This window comes from Erpetoichthys calabaricus, chromosome 11 (assembly GCF_900747795.2).
Source record: "Erpetoichthys calabaricus chromosome 11, fErpCal1.3, whole genome shotgun sequence".
Classification (NCBI taxonomy): domain Eukaryota; kingdom Metazoa; phylum Chordata; class Cladistia; order Polypteriformes; family Polypteridae; genus Erpetoichthys; species Erpetoichthys calabaricus.
Window position 1 is genome coordinate 61,998,056 of NC_041404.2, and position 24,445 is coordinate 62,022,500.

Here is a 24,445-nt window from a genome sequence, read left to right on the forward strand (position 1 = left end):
TAAACATTGCGTGTGCGTGAGTTGTGAAATGTAAACAATGGCAAGATGGCACCAACATGTGAAAAGGCAGCAAAGCTAGTGCAGAAAAGAAAACACTCGGCAGACGATGTTTTGCGCATTATCGCGGAGTCGGACTCTTGATTTTTCAGAATCGGACTTTATTGGCAGTGATCGAGCAAGAGAGTGAGAAGCAGGCATCAGCTGATCAGACACCAGCCGATGCCGCGCCAGCGGATCTGCTGCCAGTTGAGTGCCTTCGCACAGCCGATGCATGTACGGCAAGGTTCGCATGGGGTAAATACACAGACATTGATCCATTGAGAGCCGATCTGGCTACCGGAGTTTACAAGACGGCATGGCTTGCTGTTGGACACGACAGATCACCAGCTGCTGTACTTCAGGCTGCTCTCTCCTGATGCTGCTTTTCAGCTATTGTCAGACGAGACAAACAGGTAGGCAGAGATTTTTTTTGAATCGCGGGCTGCGTTTGCATCGCATTCTCGTTTTTCAAAGTGGAAACCCACAACGAAAGACGAGATGAAGCGCGCTGTGGCATTACAAATAGAGATGGGACAGAACTGGTGATATAACTTCAGGGAGCATTGGTCCAAACGTGTTTTGTCCCCTGGTGGCTTAGGTACGTGTTGCTGCAAAGTTTTATTCACTTCTGTAATAAACAGAAGCAAATCCAATGGGGTGAGCCAGGCTATAATGCCATACATAAAGTTCATAAAGTTTCAGAAGATGAAAAGAGGTGACAATACGGTTTTCATGCAGGCAGAAAACTTGGTGGCAGTGGCATGGCACGATGGCAAATGGGTGACTTGTCTCTCTACAGTTCACACTAACAATATATGTGAGAAAATGCAGCAACAGACAATTGAAAAATAGGCACCAAAGCAACACGTATTGTAAGGAGTGCAATGTGGCAATGACTGAAATTGGCTGCTTTGAGCGAGATCAGACTTTGCTGTGTAAAATGTATGTGATATATATGTGAAATCATAGAGTATGCAGGCTCATACAACATGCAAGACAGTAACATTTGTCAAAAGGAAATATTTTTTGTTGATTTGATGTGTTAAACAATTGCTTTGTGTTCTTTTTTAAAAAATGTTAGTTTTTGGTAAAATATTCAGCCCTGGGAGAAAAGAAACAAAAAAAAAAATTAGCCGTAAAAGAGTTAACCTGATATCCAAAAATGGACTGGTGGGGGGTAACAATGCTTAGCATTACCACTGTTTGAAGTTTTGAGTAATGTTTGGATTTCAAGCAGGTGTTTTCTCCTTTAACTTGTAAGTAAACTCACCTGTGATGATCAATCAAAGAAGCCCGCTTGGTGTTCTCTTCTTTAAATGCTAAATTTTGTTTTCCTGAAACAAAGATGTGTTGTGCTTAACCAGAAAGCTCCAGTTTGGTCTGATCTGCCCACCGGACATTCTCCTAGGATGATTTTGGCTTGCTGAGGTGCGTTTTGGTGAACTACAGCCAGATAGCTTTTTGACTATCAACAGTGAGTTCTCCCTTAAATCTCCCTTTGGTTTGGACATGTGCAGAGGAGAGATGCTGGGTATATTGGGAGAAGGATGCTAAGGATAGAGCTGCCAGGGAAGAGGAGAAGAGAAAGGCCTAAGATGAGGTTTATGGATGTGGTGAGAGAGGACATGCAGGTGATGGGTGTAACAGAACATGATGCAGAGGACAGAAGATATGGAAGAAGATGATCCACTGTGGCAACCCCTAACGGGAGCAGCTGAAAGAAGAACAACAGTGAGTTCTCCCTCCACAGAGAAACGAATGTTGTCTTTTGAAACTGTTGTGCCTTGCTTCTTATTGAGGTCTTTTCAGCCTTTAGCACAATTCAAACTGTCCTCCTCTTCAGTCTTTGATCAGTTTTGCTCTCGAGTCTTCACTCACAGAGATTAGATTCATTGCCATGGTCCTTACATTTCTTTGCAAGATTGTGTATTGTGGACTCAAACATTCAGGTTTCCTGAGATTGTCCATATTGTGTTAGAATTTTTTGACTCACCTCTTCAAGCAATTGTTCTTGCTGTTGTCCCCTAACCCCCCACCACACCACCATATTCAGTGTGGTACATGCAAACTCAAAAACAGCTCAATTGGAAACAACTTGATTCAAAATGGTTGAATGTGACCGTCTTATATTGCAGACACCTGCAACTAATCACAAGTAAGTTTGCTTACAAATTAAAGGACTATTTCTAAACTTCTAAAAGGTGCCAAAAACGTAGCCCCGCCCATATATGGAATTATATGTGGAGTAAGATTTAGTCATTTCTTCCATTCTTTTTGTATTGTTCCATTGCAAGCAAAATAAATGCATATGTGACTACCAAGGTATTTTCAATGTTAAGAATTTTCTGGAAGAGCTAATAATATGTTATTTGAAAAAAGTGCAAAGGTGCCAATATTTTTGGCCGCAGCTATAATTGCGGTCTACAAATCTGAGCATGTGGTTCAGGCCGTGATGTTTATTGAAAAGTCTGTCAGTGACTTCCTTTCCACAAGTTGTCTGAATTCTTTGTAGCCCAGATACAGTGCATCTGTAAAGTATTCACAGCGCATCACTTTTTCCACATTTTGTTATGTTACAGCCTTATTCCAAAATGGATTAAATTCATTTTTTTCCTCAGAATTCTACACACAACACCCCATAATGACAACGTGAAAAAAGTTTACTTGAGATTTTTGCAAATTTATTAAAAATAAAAAAACTGAGAAACCCCATGTACATATGTATTCACAGCCTTTGCCATAAAGCTCCAAATTGAGCTCAGGTGCATCCTGCTTCCCCTGATCATCCTTGAGGTGTTTCTGCAGCTTCATTGGAGTCCACCTGTGGTAAATTCAGTTGACTGGACATGATTTGGAAAGGCACACACCTGTCTATAGAAGGTCCCACAGTTGACAGTTCATGTCAGAGCACAAACCAAGCATGAAGTCAAAGGAATTGTCTGTAGACCTCCGAGACAGGATTGTCTCGAGGCACAAATCTGGGGAAGGTTACAGAAAAATTTCTGCTGCTTTGAAGGTCCCAATGAGCACAGTGGCCTCCATCATCCATAAGTGGAAGAAGTTCGAAACCACCAGGACTCTTCCTAGAGCTGGCCGGCCATCTAAACTGAGCAATCAGGGGAGAAGGGCCTGAGTCAGGGAGGTGACCAAGAAACCTGATGGTCACTCTGTCAGAGGTCCTCTGTGGAGAGAGGAGAACCTTCCAGAAGGACAACCATCTCTGCAGCAATCCACCAATCAGGCCTGTATGGTAGAGTGGCCAGACGGAAGCCACTCCTTAGTAAAAGGCACATGGCAGCCCACCTGGAGTTTGACAAAAGGCACCTGAAGAACTCTCAGACCATGAGAGAGAAAATTCTCTGGTCTGATGAGACAAAGATTGAACTCTTTGGTGTGAATGCCAGGCGTCACGTTTGGAGGAAACCAGGCACCGCTCATCACCAGGCCAATACCATCCCTACAATGAAGCATGGTGGTGGCAGCATCATGCTGTGGGGATGTTTTTCAGCGGCAGGAACTGGGAGACTAGTCAGGATAAAGGGAAAGATGACTGCAGCAATGTACAGAGACATCCTGGATGAAAACCTGCTCCAGAGCGCTCTTGACCTCAGACTGGGGTGACGGTTCATCTTTCAGCAGGACAACGACCCTAAGCACACAGCCAAGATATCAAAGCAGTGGCTTCAGGACAACTCTGTGAATGTCCTTGAGTGGCCCAGACTTGAATCCGATTGAACATCTCTGGAGAGATCTTAAAATGGCTGTGCACCGACGCTTCCCATCCAACCTGATGGAGCTTGAGAGGTGCTGCAAAGAGGAATGGGCGAAACTGGCCAAGGATAGGTGTGCCAAGCTTGTGGCATCATATTCAACAAGACTTGAGGCTGGAATTGCTGCCAAAGGGGCATCGACAAAGTATTGAGCAAAGGCTGGGAATACTTATGGACATGGGATTTCTCAGTTTTTTTATTTTTAATAAATTTGCAAAAACCTCAAGTAAACTTTTTTCACGTTGTCATTATGGGGTGTTGTGTGTAGAATTCTGAGGAAAAAATGAATTTAATCCATTTTGGAATAAGGCTGTAACATAACAAAATGTGGAACAAGTGATGATGTGCTGGGAATACTTTCTGGATGCACTGTTAACTAACTTTGTTCATCACATCATTATGAACTTAAAATCTACAATATTAGACTTTCAGCACTTCTGAATCACCTGTTGCTTGGGAGACATGAAATAATAAATAGGTTTACAGTAAGATGCTATAAGACAACCCAAGACAATACAAAGAAACTGTTTTCTGTTGTGCAAACCAGGTAGCATTACACAACGGAGTATCTGTGTGTATGAGTTTTAAACTCTATATGGTAAAACTAAACTCTTCAAAAAGTGAACACTACACACAATCATATGCTCAAATGTCAAAAATACTGTCATCTAATTGGCTAAAGAATTATTCCCAAATTCACCAGTAATTGATGAGAATTGAATGGTGATTGCTGCATTTTTCTGCTTAAGAACCACACAAAGCCTTCCATCTGTCTACTGCTGCAGATGTTGTTCAAACAGAGCAAAACACAGAAGAGTACCCCAAAAAAGGATGTGGTAAAATCTATTACATCCGTAGTGGTTCATTTAGCACTACCATAGGAAATGAATGGGGAAAAAAAGTTTAGGAAGTCTTAGATGACTACCACACAGTGCTTCCTCTCCTTTGACCTACCGAATGTGGTCACTGCTTCTTGTGACACTCTGTGCTTTTAACTGTCTCAATAGTGTACAGCTTCTGATCAGCTTACTTACATGACCATAATAGTTGTGTTGTACAGTGCGTTGCTGCACCCACCACACAACAGAACATCTCGGGATCCCAGTTGGCAACTCCCCAGGCAGACAAGCGGTCCAGTCCCACCTTCCAGCTATCTGCCGCAGCCAGGTGTTACGTGGGTGACCCCTTGGCCTGGTCCAGCCACTCGGGTCCTCAGCAATGAGGATCTTACAAACTGGATCACCCTCGGGGAATCGTGGCATATGGCTGTAGTGTCGTAACTGACCGTCCCTCACAGTGCAAGTCATGTGCCTCATTTGGGACACCATGAGCAACGCAAAGTCAGACCAGCGGCACCCAAGGACCATCCGTATAGACCAACATGGAATCCAGTCTTCATCTCGGGTCACTGGATAGCATCCATGTCTCACAACCATATAGCAAGTTTTTCAAAAGAACTTGAAATTGGAACTGTGTGTTCATTCTGGCCGTTGATGTAAAAAAGTTAGAGTGATCACCTTTTTGGCCCGCTTCTATGTCCATGTGTGTTTTGTTTTCTTGAGATTTTAGTTCCAAATCATTTAGGCTACACTCTTTGACCAGATCAGTTACCTCATTTTTGAATTCAGAGTCCTAATATGTGATGAGACTGACAAGAGTGCCGTCATTCAGAAACCTTTCCCATTCTCACGGAATCTGCAACTAGAGTGCAGTTGTTTCTCTATTTGGAATACAGGAGTGGAAGTTGGACAAAACAATGTGGAACATCCATGCTTAGGGGAGGGGCTTAGCGATTGCATCCTCGAGTTTCACCACCTGCCTCATTGAGCTCACTAGGACTCTGCCTTCAACTTTCACAATAGTTTACAACTTCAGAGGATACCTTAATCTGACAAGGAAATGTGGGTTTTTACGTCTGCTTCTACATTTTCTAGCATTCAGAAAGCTTGTCCAGCCACTCGGATCACAACGCTAAGATGGCGCCATCTGCTCGTCTCGCCAATCTATGTTTTAACTTCATTTTTATGTATTAGTTTATCTCAACGGCCACTGTCCTATGATCATGATTCTTTACTTAACATATTTTCTTGCTTGCTTTCCTCTCAATTTTCATTTCCTGATGGCATATTATGTGAACCTCCACCTTTGTTTTATTCATCTCCTGACTTCTTCCCCTGGACGCCGGTGTTCACTTGTATCAGTGAGCTGAATGCCTCTTGGAGACGCAAATGCACCTGCCACCACCGTGGAAGAAGAGCCGGTATTGCTGTTAACCAACACCGACTCAAGTCCTAGAGCTTGGATTCCCGATGCCTGTGAGTCGTTTATGACCCATCTTCTCCTGCACAGGACTCCATCCCTGGTCCATGGGCGCTGGATACCGGATGTAATTTCTGCATCTCAAGGTGGCATCACTCTTCCTCAGTGTGCTCTCTGGGAGTAAACGATGCTAATCTTCACACGCTCACCCGTGTTTGTCCCGCAGCGAGCTCTTCTACTTCGATCAAGGCTGCTCTCTTGAACATGAGATCAGTGTCTAATAAAACTTTTATTCTGCAAGACTTTATTATCTCAAATAAACTGGAATTCTTTTTCATCACTTAGACCTGGATTGTAAATGTTTTACTGACTTGGTACCATCAGGTTATTCATATTTAAACTCTCCTCGGCTGACTTGTCGTGTTAGGGGCATTGCCACTGTTTTTAAAAGTATGTTCTTGTGTCGGAGCCTTACAAGGGGTCCGTTTAGTAGCTTCGACCTGCAACTTTTCGAAGTGTGCAGCTCCCCTTCTTTGTTGTTTGCTGTGGTTTATAGACCTTCTGTAATTAATGGTATCTTCATTTCTGAATTCTCTGATCTCCTGGCTGATCTCACCCTATCCCATGACAAAGTATTTATTGTTGGTGATTTTAACATTCACGTTTGTTGTCAATCGAAACCTTTGGTTAATGACTTTTTATCACTATTGGACTCATTTGATTTTATCCAGCATATTAATACCCCAAGTCTCTCGGTCACACCCTTGATCTTGTTCTTACATTTGATATTTCAGTTACTAATATTAATTTATGTGATGTTTCTTTTACTGATCACTTTTCTATAATGATGGATTTGAATATTACTGTTGATGTTCCTACGACTAGTTGTGTTCCACGCTGTTCTCGCTTTTTAAATTCTTCTGTTATATCTGATTTTAAAACCATATTCTCTAGCCTTGATGTACATGTTCAATATGATGGTATCGATAATTCTGTTTTAGAATTTAATTCTTCTTGTAAAACGGTTTTTGACTCAATTGCTCCACTCAAGATATGCTGTAATAAGGGAAGACCTGCTCACTGGCTAAATGAAACTACGCGACCGCTACGCCGCGCCTGTCGAACTGTGGAACGGTGTTGGGAAAAAGATGGACTGATTCGTTTCTAAACAGATTTTTAGGACTTCTCTATTCAACTTCCAGGTTGCAGTTAAGAAAGCTAAACAGGATTTCTTTGATTTAGTATCCTGTCATTCTAAGAATCGTTAATTATTTAATTCCATTAATGCGGCCATTCACCCTCATTTTGTGACTGGATTAAATAGTACTGTTCTTTCATGTGAGCAGTTTCTTTCACTCTTTGTCAGTAAAATTGATACAATCCGCTGTGGCACTGTTCCAACTGGCTATTAACTTCCTACTGTTAATCATGGCATTGTCTTGGAATATGTTGATCTCGTCTGACTTTCACAGTTAAAAAGTACCATTGACACCCTTAAACCAACTCTCAGTCCTCTTGATGTTGTACCACCACTCTTCTTAGTGGAAGCCTTCAATGTTTTGGGTCCTAGCCATTATCAGTGATTCTATTAGTGAGAGGGTTGTGTCCTCATTTTTTAAACATGTTGCGGTGCATCCCTGTCTAAAAAAGGCAGAATTAGATCCTGGAGTTTTAGCCAATTTTCACCCGATTTCCCAATTGCCATTTCTGGCTAAAATATTAGAAAGAATTATTTATAATCAATTGGTTGATCACCTTAACTCCAATAATGTATTTGAGATCTACCAATCTGGCTTTAGGCATTATCATAGTGTTGAGACGGCACTCATGAAAGTGTTCAACGACATCTCTCTTATTACTGACTCGGGTGGCGCTGCGGTCCTTGTCCTCCTTGACCTGTTCGCTGCCTTTGACACTATTGACCATGAGATATTGCTGTTGCGGCTTGAACATCTTGTTGGGCTTAAAGGGGCTGCGGTTAACTGGTTCAGGTCATATCTAACTGGTAGACACTTTTCAGTGACTTTAAATTCCTCTTTTTCATCTACTGCTCCTCTTAAATGTGGTGTTCCTCAGGGATCCATTTTGGTTCCTATTTTATTCTCTGTATACCTTCACCCTATTGGAGCTTTTTTTAGGAAATGTAACATTTCTTTTCACTGCTATGCTGATGACACACAGGTTTATACAGTAATCCCTCCTCCATCGCGGGGGTTGCGTTCCAGAGCCACCCGCGAAATAAGAAAATCCGCGAAGTAGAAACCATATGTTTATATGGTTATTTTTATATTGTCATGCTTGGGTCACAGATTTGCGCAGAAACACAGGAGGTTGTAGAGAGACAGGAGCGTTATTCAAACACTGCAAACAAACATTTGTCTCTTTTTCAAAAGTTTAAACTGTGCTCCATGACAAGACAGAGATGACAGTTCCGTCTCACAATTAAAAGAATGCAAACATATCTTCCTCTTCAAAGGAGTGTGCATCAGGAGCAGAGACTGTCAGAAACAGAGAGGAAAGCAAACAAATCAATAGGGCTGTTTGGCTTTTAAGTATGCGAAGCACCGCGGCACAAAGCTGTTGAAGGCGGCAGCTCACACCCCCTCCGTCAGGAGCAGAGAAAGAGAGAGAGAGAAAGACAGAGTTTGTTTTTCAGTCAAAAATCAATACGTGCCCTTCGAGCTTTTAAGTATGCGAAGCAGCGTGCAGCATATCGTTTCAGGAAGCAGCTGCACAAAAGATAGCAACGTGAAGATAATCTTTCAGCATTTTTAGACGAGCATCGGTATCGTCTAGGTGTGCGAACAGCCCCCCTGCTCAATCCCCCTACATCAGGATCAGAGAAAGTCGGCGCAAGACAGAGAGAAAAGTAAGCTGGGTAGCTTCTCAGCCATCTGCCAATAGCGTCCCTTGTATGAAATCAACTGGGCAAACCAACTGAGGAAGCATGTACCAGAAATTAAAAGACCCATTGTCCGCAGAAATCCGCGAACCAGCAAAAAATCCGCGATATATATTTAAACATGCTTACATATAAAATCCGCGATGGAGTGAAGCCGCGAAAGGCGAAGCGCGATATAGCGAGGGATCACTGTATTCCTGTCTGCAACTCTGCAATGAATCAACTGCACAACTGTCTTTTTGAACTAAGATCCTGGATGGCTAATAATTTTCTTGATCCGAATCAAAATAAAACGGAGGTGCTTATAGTGGGTCCATCAGCTAAAGCCCAAATTGGTCTTGGACTTCTCAGCTCTTTCTCTGTGTTTTGTAAGCCTCAAGTCCTCAATCTTGGTGTTATCTTTGACAGTAACCTCTCTTTTGAGAAACAAATTAATTCTGTAGTCAAGAGTTGCTTTTTCTAGCTTTGTCTATTAGGTAAGATCAAGCCCTTTTTATCTTCTAGGGATCTTGAGAAAGCTACTCACGCTTTTATCTTTTCTTGCCTTGATTACTGCAACTCGCTGTATTCTGGGATTAGCAAATCCCTGATATGCAGGTTACAGTTGGTCCAGAATGCTGCCGCTCGCTTTCTGGTTGAGGCAAGAAAGTCTGATTCTGTTTCTCCAATATTAGCTTCTTTACACTGGCTGCCTGTCAGTTGTCGAATTGATATTAAAATCTTGTTGCTAGTTTTTAAATCTTTACATGGGTTTGCTCCTGCCTATTTATCTGTAGTGTTTGCTTTACACCAGCCATCTAGAGTGCTTAGATCTTCTGGTCAGTTGTCTCTCATTGTCTCTCGTAGCAAGTGTAAAACTAAGGGGGACAGCTGTGGCACCTCATCTGTGGAACTCTACCTCGTCACATAAAGGAGTCGTCTACAGTTCAAAACGAGATTAAAGACTCATTTCTATTCACTTGCTTTCCGTGACCTTCAGTAATACTGATGGTTTCCTCATTGTGATTATGTAATCTTACTTCTATTTGTTCATTTATTTTATTTCTATTTGTTTTTTATGTTAATTGTTTTTTCTTCTTTTATTGTAAAGCACTTTGACCACAGCATTTCTATGTTGTTTTAAATGTGCTATATAAATAAATTGACATTGACATTGTAGATGCTGCCTCAGGTGCTTGTTTGGGTGCTGCTATGGTGGAAATGCTTTTATTTCTAACATTTAAGAGTTTGCCTGTGGAAGGCTATCATGCGTAAATCTGCGTCGGTAGGAAATGAGTTTTAACGAGAACAAGCACTTTACATAAGCACCAGAATTCTAACATTAAGTCATCTGGCTAAAGATCACAATAAGTCAACTTGTCTTTACAAAACAACAGCCTTTTATGATTATAAAAGCTCACTTTTGTTACTGAAAGAGCAAGACACTCCCCCACTTTATAAACATGCAGTGTTTATTTTCTGAGCCTGCAATTCACCAATAACTTCTATATTCACTCAACTGTTTATATATAATATTACATGTGTTATGTGAGTGCTTTTTAAAAACTGGGACACCAGATGGAGTGCAACACATGAAAACCATTGCCTACACTACCAGTTAGACATTTTAGAACACCGCAGTTTTTCTTTAAGTTTAACCAGTTGAAATGCAGTGAATGACCTAAAATGGTGAAACGGTAGGCAGTAAACTAAGATGTTCTTCCAAGCTGGTATTATGGACCAGTGAATCTAAATTTGAAATCCTTAGTTCATCACACAGGGTGTTTGTACGACATTGAATTGGTGAAGAAAGGATTAGTTCCTCAGTGTGTGATACCAACTGTCAAACACTGAGTAAGAAGTGTGATGGTCTGGGATTCATTCGCTTGAGGCAGTTAATGACTTGACAAAGTGACTGGCATTCTGAATCAAAAGTGTTACCACCATTTGACTGTTACATCAGCAAAAGATGACTACATTGAATAAAATGTTGTACACTTGGTGATTTCTTGACTTATTTTTTATTTGCCATTGATTGTTTGTTCTATGCCAGTGTAATACTGTCCAGGTAGCACTTCAGAGGTTGTAGTAACTCAGTCTGTTCCAACTCTGCTTTAAGACAGTCGGAAGGATTTTAAGTAATCAACAGAAGTTGGGACACCTGTGCAAATTGTTTGCTTCAACTTGCAAGGCTTCATTTACTTTAATTGCTACAGAACACCTTTAGGTTGTAACCCATTAGTTGTTCCAAGAAGAAAGCCATTTGTAATGTTCTGAAATATCCTTTTTGTTTCAGTTTTTGCTAACATAAACTTAAAATGTAAACCTTTGGCAGTTTACTGTTTACCTTTTCACCATTTTTTTAAAAAAAGGCCATTCATTGCATTTCAACTGATTATATTTGGAAAAACTGTAAAAAGTGACGTGTTATGAAACTTTAGACCCGTAGCGTATTTACCCATGTTACCCTTTTGAATAGGTAATTGGTCTCTTTGTTAAGATAAAGCGGGTTGGACAATGACTGACTGACTGACTGTTACTCCCTCAAAATGGCTTACTAAAGTGAATTGATAATTTTACTCCACTGATTGTACACAGCCAACCCTGTTAATCTAAACATCACTATATACTGACTCTTGACGTGAGAGTGTAGTTATCATCAGAAGGTTTCAAGGCAATCACTAGGCCTTGATCAGAGGAAATTCCAGAAGAGATTTATATTCATATTCAGAACTGTGATTAAATATTTTCCCCTTCCTGATATCCTCGGCTTTTGAATATTTTTCACAATGAATGGCTTCAGATTTTTAGACAAAATGTTGATATCTCTCTCTATCTATAGTGCCTTTCACACTGTCTGTCCGCATTTCACGAGAGAACTACTGAACAGATTTAGATAGTTTTTTTTTTCTAGAATTTGCTTGAACATTCTGGTTGATTTTGCGACTTCTCTCATTGCGCCAAGTATCATCGTTTACTTGTAGTACTGATTTTATTTGTGTGAATCCGAGGGACACGCAGTGGGCCAAGGGGAGGGGGATGGGGCCCTCCTCACTCACATGCCAGCCTCAGGGTGCACCTTACCTCCACTTAGCTAGCGAACGAAAGAACTACTTAACGGATTTAGATAATTTTTTTCTAGAATTTGCTTGAACATTCAGTTGACTTTGCGACTTCTCTCATCGCACTAAGAATCATAGTTGCAGGAGCGATATATTCGCACTAATCTGAGACACAGGCTGAGGGCCAAGGGGAGGGGGAAGCGTAACATCAGGAGTAGGGAGCCGAGCAGGGCCCTCCTCACTGTCCTGTTTCACTAATACGCGGGTGGAGCCGCAGGGGATGGCTAGTACTAGATAAAGGGAACCAGAGTAAACCTAGAGCACCATTTCTAAATTGCTACTTAATAACCTTATTGCTTAATATTTAACACCTGTATCACTCATGTGAAAGAGTAATTACCCCCTTTGTTACTCACTCAAACAGCTGACTAAAGTTAATCTATAATTTGACTGGCTGACTGAATTTATTCTAAACCTCACCATATATTGATCCACAACATGACAGTGAGGTCATCACCACAAGTCTTCTACAAAAACACTAGCCTCCATCGAAGGAAATTTCAGATGAGATGTGGAAAAAGTTGTTTAAACTTAAACATGGAAGGATTATAGGGCCCTGGACTCCACTGCACCACAGTAAGAGCTAATATGTTCAAATGGAGAACATTTGGAAAAGGCTATCCTGACAAAATGACCCCAAGAGTACAACCTGATCAAGAAGTCACAAAGGATCCTAGAAGAACAACTTGAGGTCCGTGTTGCAGATTCCATACTAAGGAAAAACTGGATTCGTGGGAGACCAGCTAGGTGGAAACCTCTGTTATCCAAGAGGTACAACAGTGCAAAAAAAAACAAAAACGAAACCTGGGTAAAACCCCAAGCCTTTTAGAATAAAAACAGAGAAATCCAACTCTGTGGTGCTACAAGGGCCCACAATGTGGCGTTTGGCAGTAAGAACATCAGATCTGTAATAAAACATGGGGACCTGAAGACTTACCATTACTGAAGAAGCTATGAATTCTGCACTTTACTAGAGTACTTTTTAAGAATAAGAGTGTCTACCTGTCTTTCCATAACCTTAAGTGTAAGTCTAATTTAAGTTAAGCAGCTGGAAATGATCCAAAACACCAACACCAAACCTATCTCTGAAAGGCCCAGAGAAACAAAATTAGTCAAAGTCCTGACTTGAACCCATTAGAGATGCTGAAGTGAGCAAACCTACCAGTGTGTGCGAGTTGGAGCAGATCTGCAAAGAGGGGTGGGTTCAAATTCCTTAACCATGATGTGGAAGACTTAAATTAAAGTAAGCATTTAGCTGTGATTACCGCTGCTGTAACTAAATATTGAAACTGTAGGGCAATTACTTTTTTCACACGGAGTGTTGGATAACTGTGTTTTTTATATTAAAAAAAATAATGGTTTAAAACTTGTACCGTGTGTTCAGTACTGCAATTTATTGTGTAAAATATACAAATGATATTGCCCATTTGGGCAAGTGCTGTACACTGTACAAACAAAAGAGATCAGCACACATTACAACTGTAATGCACTGACTTTTTTTTGTTCTGCATACTGCTGCCAAGAAGCTTGACTGCATGTCACAGCAGTGCAATGAACCAAACTTGGCTGTTAAAGTTGTGGAGCAGATTCTCCTTATTCATATTTAGTGGAAGAACAAATACTCCTCTGGCTTACCTTCTGAACTATAAGTAGAGTGTCCCAAACCAAAATAATGAGCCTTATACTAGCTCAACCGAACCTCCTTCTGGGTGCTTTCTAGAAATCACCTGCAGCAGTAAAGCTGTCGGTGAAAGGAGGAAATGAAAGGTTTTGCATTAGGGCACTCGGCCAATTTGTCCATCGATTTATCATCCGCTAATCCTCAATTGCAGAGGACTGTTGGAAGCAGAGAGGACTGAAGCCGTTGTTTGCTTTTGCCTTTCCTCATAAATGTTAAAATATATTAGTTAAAAAATGAACAAATGCTTCCATTGAAATATTAACCAGTGCACTTCTGTGTTTGCTTGGAGGGAATATAGTACATTTAGAAATGTACTTCTCTCCTCTTTAGTGAATTTTTGAGGGAGAACAATTACTCTGGGATCTCCACAAATATCTATTTATATATCTATATCAATATCAATATATAAGTCAAATACCACTGACTCATTCATCACGAAATCTCCTGAACCATGAGGACTTGGGACTTGAAATGTGGAATGTAGGTTACCATTGGCCCATAGGTGCTTGCTAAGAAACAGTTTTAAAAATGTTGTGGTCCAAGCGCGTTCTGTCTGTATGTCTGTCCGCTTTTCATGAGAGAATTGCTTAACGGATTTAGATGTTGTTGTTTTCTATAATTTGCTTGAACGGTCTGGTTGATTTTGTAGCTTCTCTCATCATGCTAAGAACCAGAGTTCACTTGCAGTACCGATGTATTTATGCACAACCTACAATAGAGTGGCTGTGGGCCGTGAACAGGGGGGCGGGGCCTTCCTCATTCACTCGCCAGCCTCTGTTTGAGTTGGTCTACATCTCGCCACGTGTTGGAGCGCACCTCACCTCCGCTTAGCTATCGATATAGGTTTGTTCAACAGACATTATCATCTAAAAAATTGTTAAGGAGTAATATTTGACATTTTTGAGAGAAAGAGAGCAGAGCTCCATGTGTTTTAGAGGGTAGATGCTGAAAAGGCAGAGATATCACGGCCATGTGCTTTTCTTCCCACACAGGGGACACTCTCACATCAGAACTGAACACGATCAGATACAGTGCCAACGTCTATTGATTTGTAAAGTTGGTCCTGTTTCATTACTATGTGGGTGCAGCCACCAGGTACAGCTAGTGTATGTGTATAGGCGTGTGTGTGTGTCTGTGTATATATGTGTGTATGTTGCTGTGTAACGATAACGTACTGCCAATGAGACAGATGAAGAGAGAACATTGAAATGAAGCAATCGCCAAGGCTCAACAACTTGCAAGTGAAAGACCTCAGCAACGGAGGGCAACGCTTGACATTTTCACTAAGACATCTGTCTATCTGGAGGTATTTTCTCAAGACAAAGTTTAACAAGACTCATAGGCCAGTGATATGGCTAAGATACGGTATTGCCAGTGTTGTCTGATGAAAGCCAGTGGGGCAGCAAGCACAGATGGATCCACATCCTCTGCACTGGGTAATTCTTAAGAGTTTGCTGATGCCTCTCCAAGTTTACAAATATAGTAAAACTGCTAGGAAGTCTTATGGAACCATAAAAGATCACTAGGTTTTTGTTTATTTTTTTTTTAAATGGTGAAAGCTAGTTTTAATTAAGCCTTGTTTCAGATAGGTACATTACAAAAACATTAAAATACTTCTCATAATTACAAGCTGTCATTTTCTTGTATGCCATGTATTATGGATAAATATTTTAGTACGTATTTAATTAAAGTATGCTTTTTAAGTAAATTTTATTTATTTTAGTATTTTATGGTCACTGAACATTATTAAGCCTACAGAATTTCTTCTTGTAAATAAAAAATAAGCAGTTAACACCTGTGGTCTATATATTAATTGTAAAAGTACACTTTAACCTTCTTAAGTGTTTAATTTTCTCACAAAAAAAACATGTAAAAAGCATTGCATTTTTTGGCTTGAAAAATTGTTTTTTTTAAGTCTCATCTTTCTACTCTAAAACATGCAGAACACTAAAAGTACAATGTCTGAAGTGTAAAAACTATAATGATAGAAATAATTGTGTATAATAATATGAAATGAATCCTCATAATAATGGTAATTATAATAATGATCATGATAATAATGATGATGTTTGAATGGGAAAATGTCTTAGGTGAACGATAATTTACCCGACACTGTTCAGCATAATGGTTCATCTCAACAATGCTTCTGATCATGTGCACATTAAAAAATAACTTGAAGTAAGTTAAGTGAATCTTGGACGTCAAAATTCCTGGCTGCCCCACAAAATCAAAACAAGGTGGTGCTAGTTTGTTTGAAGTAGAGTCAACACAAACACAAATGTCACACTTTCAAATTCATCAGAATCTATTTCGGTTTCACTGTCCATTTCAATTTCACTGCCTGAAGACAGATTTCCTTTGTCATCACTGCTGATGAGAGACTCCTCACTATTAAACTGCTCCTATCACTGACAAGGGTGTGCAACACCTTGGCTGCTGAAAAACGTTTCTCACCAGATGCCATTATATCTTTATGAAGACGTGCCTATACCACTGCCCGAGTAATGCTTGGGACTAACACAGCCTGTGTGACACTTCGGTCTTAACACTAGGGAGGTTAATATAGAACACAAGGATTTTATTAGTCTGGTTATGTAGGAGATTTAGTGTAAAAAGGTTTTAAAGGGATAAAAGGGGAAAAAATCAAAATTGATTATTGGAATCAGCTGATCAAGTAACATGAAATCAGTATTGTCTTAAAAAAACCTGATGGGAGCATCTCTACTGCAAACTTGAGGGCTGTATATTAAGATTAGTCAAATGAGCCAACATAGTGACAGTCCCAGTATGTCACAGTACTCTCTGACAGCACATCTTCTATTTGAAATAATTCCAAAACAGGCAAATCATGAATGAATGAGAAAGAAGTTCAGTAAATGTTTGTCAAAGTGCGAAGGTTAGGTCTAATCAGGTGTTCTATTGGAGAGTCTTATCTAGTCTTACTGATCTATTTAGAGGGTATAATTCCAATATGTTAGTTTCAATTCAAGAATAAATAATGTACTCTATGAAGAGGTGTCTTTCATTTGATTGCCGATGACTAGGAAGATCATCCTACCAAGGTGCTTGTAATGTTTGTTGAGGTTGAGTTAATTCTGTAATAGTTAAGTGTTGGGTTAGGAAATTTAATTATGGTACAACAAGTCAGAAGATATTTCTTTTTAGTGATTCTGGTGTTTTGTTCGGGACAGTGTGTGTATATGTCTGAATCCATTTATCCATTGAACTTGGGACAAAAGTTATTTCCATTTACTTTTATGTGAATATTTCCTGAGTAATGTTAAATTAAATTGTATGTTGAGTATGTAAAAGCTCATACACTTAGCAAATTGCCACCATAGTGTAATGATTTATACATCTCTTCTACCATATTGTATTAAAAGTAAAATATCTCGTATATTGTAGAGCAGTGCTTGAAAGTGTTTTCTGTTTAGTAGTACAAAGTAATCTTCGTAAGAAGTTGAATGACTTGCCCAACAATTATCACAAGGCTTTCTGTGGTTAAGAGCAATTTAACAGGAGCTGTCTACTACTGCTGTGCTGAATTTAAAACTTCCATTCTTATTTCCGTAACAGCTCAGAACACATCTCTTTCCTAGTGTATGTACAGATGCCCCTCAGAATGGAGTACTGCATTTAATCTACATGTTTAACACAATAATGATTTAAAAAACATGAGTGAGCAGAGCAGTGGTGTTTGTTCTTCATCCAATCTGCTGCCCAGATATATTAATACCTCTTTGGGGAGCCCTCAGATGACATCTGTGCAGGAGGTCTGGGAGTGACGACAAGGTTAATGAAGTTAGCGGGTGGTGATGAGATCACAATCAGACTAGTACAAGACAGGGGACAGATGCCATTCTCACTCATTTGCACAAGGCTGTTGATGTCGACTTTGAAAATCAATGAGCACATAGTTATTCTATCAATATGTTTGTTCAAACAATTTTGGAATAAGTTACCAACAATTTAAAAAAACAAATGCGTGTTGTAAAACCTTCTGGCTAACTCTTGTCAGGAGTGACTGATTGTGCCCATTTAGTTATCTTACTCGAGTGACTTTCATAATTTTACTCTGATCCTTGATGCAGGCAACTAGTAGTAATTGAGGTGTGAAATTATTTTCAGAGAATACCTGTAGTGTGTGTGTGTGTGGTATTTTTTTCCCCTCTTTTTGACTTGGATTTGCTGGGATATTTGTACCTGAAGTTTGTTTTTAACATAATTTGGCTCACTGGTTTCTTGTGAGCAGTTAAAGGTTTAGATTTTAATGTCAAGCTTTTTACTACTAGAAGTCCACTCACTTTTTCTTTTCTCTCTCTCTCTCTCCCCCCCCACCCCCCAAACAACCCCCATGTTTCTCAGGTTTGGACCTTATGGAATACCAGTGACAGTTTTTCCAAAACGTGAATACAGGGATAAACCTGAATCTATGCATCTAAAGAATGAAGTATTCCAGACAGAAAGCAAAGAAATTACAGGTGCCACTCCAGAGGAACCTGCCAATAATCCTCCTGCCCCGACTAACCTGTGGACTTCTAAGCACCCTCCTCTGTTCCATGAAGGAGCCCCATACCCTCCACCTTTGTTTATCAGGGACTCTTACAACCAATCAATACCTCAGCCCCCTCCTCGAAAGATTAAGAGGCCAAAGCGGAAGCTCTACCGGGAGGAGCCTACATCCATCATGAATGCGATTAAACTTCGACCACGGCAAGTCCTTTGTGACAAGTGCAAGAATACCATCATGACTGATAAAAAAGACGTGAAAAGGGGGCATACTACTGATTACAGAGGCGAGGAGGGCAAAAGGAGACGCAGCGAGAGTGTCGCAGCTGTAAATAAGAGACTCCGGACTGACCATAAAGTGGATGAGAGAGGCAGGGGGAGTGAGGGGCCAAAGCGTCATGGCGCAGTGGTGAAGGTTTCTGGTGTCTCCCACTCGAGAGGCAGGGTGGTCCGAGTGGGGACAGCGACAGTCTCTCGGACAAACAGCTCTCGTGTGCAGTTAAACGCCAAGAAGGTTTTGCAGAACAAGAATGTGGACCACTCAAAAGCACGAGAGGTGTTGAAGATGGCCAAGGAGAAGGCACAGAAAAGGCAGCGAGAGCGTGGTGGTGGGGGTACCAATGCCGCAGTTTCGAAGGTCCATCATACCCGTCGGCTCCAGAACAGCGGCAGCAACGCAGCCTCTCTCCCTCCAAGGATACGCATCAAGCCCCAAAGGTACCGTAATGAAGAGAATGACTCTTCCTCTTGTAAGGTGGGCTTCGAGAAAGTACAGGGCAGCTGTAAAGGGGTGCCCAAGACTGCTACTCCCCGTTGCACCTCAACTCGCTCCTCGGCAGGTGAGGCCACTTCTTCCGAAAACCAGAGCCCCACTAAAGGCCCTGAGCTTGAGGCTGCAGTTGAGAATAAAGAACTGGTAGTGCTGTCTGAGGAGCGGGAGGAAAAACGGGAAAAGCGGGGCAGCAAGGGCAATATCACAGTTTACATGAGCCTAAATCAGAAAAAGCCAGACTCCTCTAGTGCTTCGGTGTGTAGTAGCGATAGTGCAGATGACCTTAAGTCCTCCAACTCAGAGTGTAGTTCTACTGAAACATTCGACTTTCCTCCTCCTGGCTCTTTGCACACACCCTCCACTTCCAGCAGTGCCACTGCCGCCGCCGCCGCCACCGCCACCTCCTCATCCTCCTCCTCAAAGGACGGACAAAAGCTCAGTAATTCCTTGCAAGCAAAAGTCTTTTCCAAAAATGTATCAAAGTGTGTGACTCCAGATGGCAGGACCATATGTGTAGGGGACATTGTGTGGGCCAAAATATATGGCTTCCCTTGGTGGCCAGCCCGGATCCTGGCGATAACTGTGAGCCGGAAAGATAATGGCCTTTTAGTGAGGCAGGAGGCCCGCATCTCTTGGTTCGGGTCACCAACAACCTCTTTCCTGGGCCTGTCACAGCTCTCCCCCTTTTTAGACAACTTCCAATTGCGCTTTAACAAGAAGAGAAAGGGTCTGTACCGTAAGGCCATCACAGAGGCGGCGAAGGCTGCCAAGCAGCTTACTCCTGAAGTGCGGGCCCTGCTGACTCAGTTTGAGACGTGAATGCAGCAGAACAGGAAGGAAGGAAGGAAGGTAGGCAAGCAGGCTGTGCCCCCAGATCTCCATTGTTCCTGACCCTCATCCTCACCAACCTGTTAGATCTACCATGGGGTGGGACAGGGAGGGGTGGGATTAGCAGTGGTGGCATGTTCATGACTGGAATCGTCACTGAGAATTGGAAATGTTGTCAAATGAGACACTCGCATTGGGGCTTGAGAGCTAATGAGATGCCCTCTCCTCCCCTGATGTGTGTGGGTTTGGTTTTTTTTTTTATTTTTTTGGCAACAGTGTTCAGAACTACTTTTAAAAGTCATGAGTTTGAGTCCTCAGTGACTTCTCAGTGACTTTATGGTACAGGTGGATTGGCCTTGAAAATACAAGATAAATTAACAGCCCTGCATACAAGAGAAATGGCCTATAAGCAGGCATTTCAAACAGTAATACTGTAATCACTTGACACATTTAAAACACTAAGTCTTATTTTTATCTCTCTACTGCATCTAGGAGTTATAAAATGTGTTTTATATGTAAATATTGACAAGTCTGAGTAAATTAAATGAAAATCTGTTTAAAGATTTGACTTTTTCGAATCGGAAGATGCTGATGGTGAGAGACCATAAGCACCATATACCTTTTGATAGCTCTTTGCTGCCCCTTCTTAAATGTGACCTGCTGGTGAGTTTTCAGGTATAACCACTTTTTCACTTTGGTATAAAGTTTTTGGTTCCCCCAAACCCCCCCCCCCCCCCCCCCCCCCCATTCTCTTGACTGTTATTAGATTGTAACTAATGACCCAGCCAATCAATACAGAAAAGTCTGATGCTCTCAGTGTGCATTACTGGTCATTTGCTGACCGCATATCTGACACTAGCATTCCTAATCAACTGCCAACTTTCGTTTTAATAGATCCCATTAGAGTTTAGAACATGCTGAAATCCTGAGGTAGGTTTTTGCGCGCTCTTTATTTGGCACTTGATGTCTGTGAAACCCTGGTCAGGAATGCTCACCTAGCACTGCTATCCCCGTTTGGGCTCGTCTTCCATCCCTGTGTGCTCCTAAACGGTGTTGGCCAGGCAGGTTTGTCCATTTTCATCTTTAGGAAAGGTTATGTGAAACCTGCGTGTAGGCCACCATATTCATGAATATGCCCATTTGCACTATTTCCACCCCGTAATTTGCAAATGAAGCAAATACGTTTAAAAATAAATAAAAGAATGCAATAAAAATGTACTTGGTGCCTCCAGGCTGTCCTCTGAAATATTGGTGGTGTTTATTTGAGTTAAAGAACATCTTGTTCAAATTAGCACTTAACATTTAAAGCTGTGTCCACTATCCGGTGTTGCATGATGTCCTAAAAGGAAAGCAGCTGCACATGAAACACTAAGCCAGACCTCTGATGCAGGTGCTGCGCCCCATTGAAAGACATTAGTGTGTAGCGCTGATATTTGCTTTTCGGGAGCACATGATCCACTTTTTAGGTTTTCCATTACGCCACAGAATTTTTTTCTAAGAATGAATTGACTGACTGAAAACTGTTTTAAAATGAATGGCAATAACATTTCAATCGACAAACAACATTTGGCAGTGTCTTTGTAGAAAATATTTTACTGGAATACACAATGAATGTTGGTGTCATTGAGGAGTCCTTATGTTAGTAATTGGCTCTTTGAGGACGGCCTCGTTACTAGAGGTGTCCATGTACTTTTTTTTTTTTTTTTGTTGGTTTCTCCACTTTTCTACTTCTCCTCTTCTTACCTGTATCACTCTGATGGCTTTGTGGATTTTGAGACACTTGATTCTTTCACCTTCTGGGTCAACGCAACAGTGTGTGTGGTGTGCTTTGGTTTATTTTTTATTTGTTTTCTTCATTATAGAAAGTATTGCTTTTGCTTTATGTGTCGAAGGAGATGCTGCAAGTTGTATTTGCTTTAGGGTGCATCTTTGTGCTTCCCTTTCACTGGGGCCTGGTTCATGGGGGCTGAGTTTAACCCTAAATTCTTCAGAGCGGCTCAATATTGCTGGGAATTTATTTATTATTTTGTGTGCATGTTTACCTACTTGATTTAAGAAAAGGTGATTTGTTGCTGCCAAAGATAGGAACATTCTAATCTGTCTAGTTTAATTTAGACAGAATGCAGGAATGTAAATACATATATATATATATATTTTTTTTTGGACTGCTTGAAGTTGGTGGTAGGGTTGAGGGATGAAGGAGATTTTCTGCCTGCCCCCCCCCCCCCCCCCCCCCCCCCTGCGCTTATCTTCTCCCCCTTTTTTTTTTTTTTTACTACTCAGGAAAATTTCAGGTGGGAAGCAGTAAGCATAACTTGATTGCCTTGCTTCCTTGTCGGTGGGAACATTGTGAATAGCTTGATCCAGCAGGCGTGCAGTAAGTCCACTTGATAAGGCCATCATATACAGTCTAAGGCTAAGCAGAACCATTCCACATCTCTTGACTAAAGGGGGGTAGTCTCTGATCTGTTTCTGGTCTCTACCATTCCATGTTCATTATCTTGCCCTTCTCGATAAGGGAAACCAGCCCTTCCCAGAAGCATTTAAAGGCCACAGTGTGAACAAACAGAACTAGATATGTGTGAATTGCTAAGAAGGTTTCCTTTAAGAAATATTTAATGTGTGAAATTTCTAGGTGCAGGGCTGAGGTCTCGGCCTACTATCTGAAATGATATTTGAGCTGAGATAACACAGTCTGGTATGTTTCTCACTAAAAAGGTATTGCTGTTTATTTTACTTTTTATTACTTGAAGGGAAACTTAGTTTTCTGAATATGCCATGCCTGTCTATAAGTAGTCATTGCTATTTGTTCTCAGATTTTATGAAAACATGGAAAATAACTGAAATGCAATTTTTTTTTCTTACTATTCTGAGTTTGCTTTGTAACCTGAAGGAAACCTTGTAGGTTTATCAGATTTCAGTTTTTTTTTGTTGGGTCTGCATGACTCCTTTTTTTCCCTCAACCGTTAATATGTGCCTACAATACTAGATTTAAGGATATTAAGGGTAACGTTGAACCCGGGTTAAAGCCCTGCTTTGTAGACTATAAATACGAATCCATTGCACTAACCTTGTAAGGTATCAGATGGGGAGGGTCTTACTGTCTGCAGCCAATGCAATTTGCAGTGTTGATTTTGTTTTAATTTTCATCCTCCTGTAGAGTTTAGCGTGATGTTTTTTTGTTTTTTTTTTTTTATGAATATGGTCACACTATGAATTGCAGTGAACTACTTGACAACAGGACACACATTGATGTGTGCTGAACATCCAAATGTTGGATTATTTATAATGGTCACTGGCCTTGTTGTTTTTTCTTATCTGTTTGCAGATCAGAGAATGCTGTATATTACATGAGCATTTGTGTAAATGTCTTCTGATGTATAAAGATATGTAAATAAAAAGTTAACTACAATGATCTGAACCAGGTGTCCTTTTTTTTTTTTTTTTAAGATTTTTATTTTTAAATTGCATGCCTATGCCACTTTTTAATTTTTTTTTTTAAACCCTCTCTTTTTTTTTTAAATGCTGTATGTGGTTTTACCCGATTGGATTGTAGGGTGGGAAGAAGGGGTATTGCAGGGGAAGACTCTGTACTCCTGGAAGACGGGCGCCCCATCAAGTGTAGTAAACTGGTGCTGGCAATGCAGGTAGCGTTATTAATGAGAGTGTTTTGCTTAAAGGCACCCTGAAGAAGAATCTCTGCATGAATGCGAGTGCTATATGCATGTTGCAATATTTAGCATTTAGGGGGGGAGATTTTTTAAATTTTATTTATTTTTTATTTTTTACTAAAATCTTTGTTTCTTTAGTGTGTTTATATGATGATACGTCCCCTGCAAAATGGTTTGGGGTGGTGCCAGCACAACCCATTGGGCAGCAAGTTAACAGATGTTGCTCCTACCTACAGAGAGGACATTTTAGACAATTTTAATAAAACTGCATAGATTATTCTCTTTCCTGCAAACAGAATGTTAAACAACATGAGCTAAAAGACAGTGTTGGTTAGGGAGAATGGAGGAGAGATGCACAGAGTCCAATCTAAATACTGATTGATTTAACCGAGGGCAGGTACTGACTTCAACAGTTTGCATACATTTTATATTTTCAGTTGGATCACTATTGAAAATGTCAGCTTAGGCCAATATTGCCACAGGCAGCAAAATTTCTCAAGTCTGTAAGTGCCTTGAGCATGGGAAAGGCGCTATATAAATAACATGTATTAAGTCTCATTTGTGTTCCTACTTCATCTTTCCCCAGGTGAATGGGTCCTTTTCTTAATCTGCTGTATTTGATTGATCTTACTTGACAATACTGACCCTTATGAACTTGTCATAATTAAAAGTGGCCTTATAATGATGATGATGATGATGTGCTATTCACTGCTGTGCTGCCTTAAAAGTTCCAAGAATCGGAGTTCATTTCCAAGCTCCATTCATAATCTCTGGGGGCATACACAATATCTCTAGCTTGTGCCAGTATTTCAATTTGCTCAAACATCTCAAGTCTAAATTATCCCTATACAGTATGTTTGAATTTGGATTGCCCTGTGTTGGAAAGATGCTTTGTCCAGGGGTGGCTCTGGCC

The 24,445-nt window shown here is 40.7% G+C and overlaps 1 protein-coding gene across 1 annotated transcript in view; it reads left to right on the plus strand.

Moving 5' to 3' along the window:
* pwwp2a (PWWP domain containing 2A) overlaps window positions 1-24,445 on the plus strand; it is a 105,289-nt gene that overhangs the window by 55,071 nt on the left and 25,773 nt on the right. Inside the window, exon 2 of the mRNA XM_028813173.2 lies at window positions 18,118-19,882. Within this exon, the coding sequence (XP_028669006.2) occupies window positions 18,118-19,852 (1,735 nt within the window). The 3' untranslated portion in view covers window positions 19,853-19,882. The remainder of the gene's footprint in view (window positions 1-18,117; window positions 19,883-24,445) is intronic.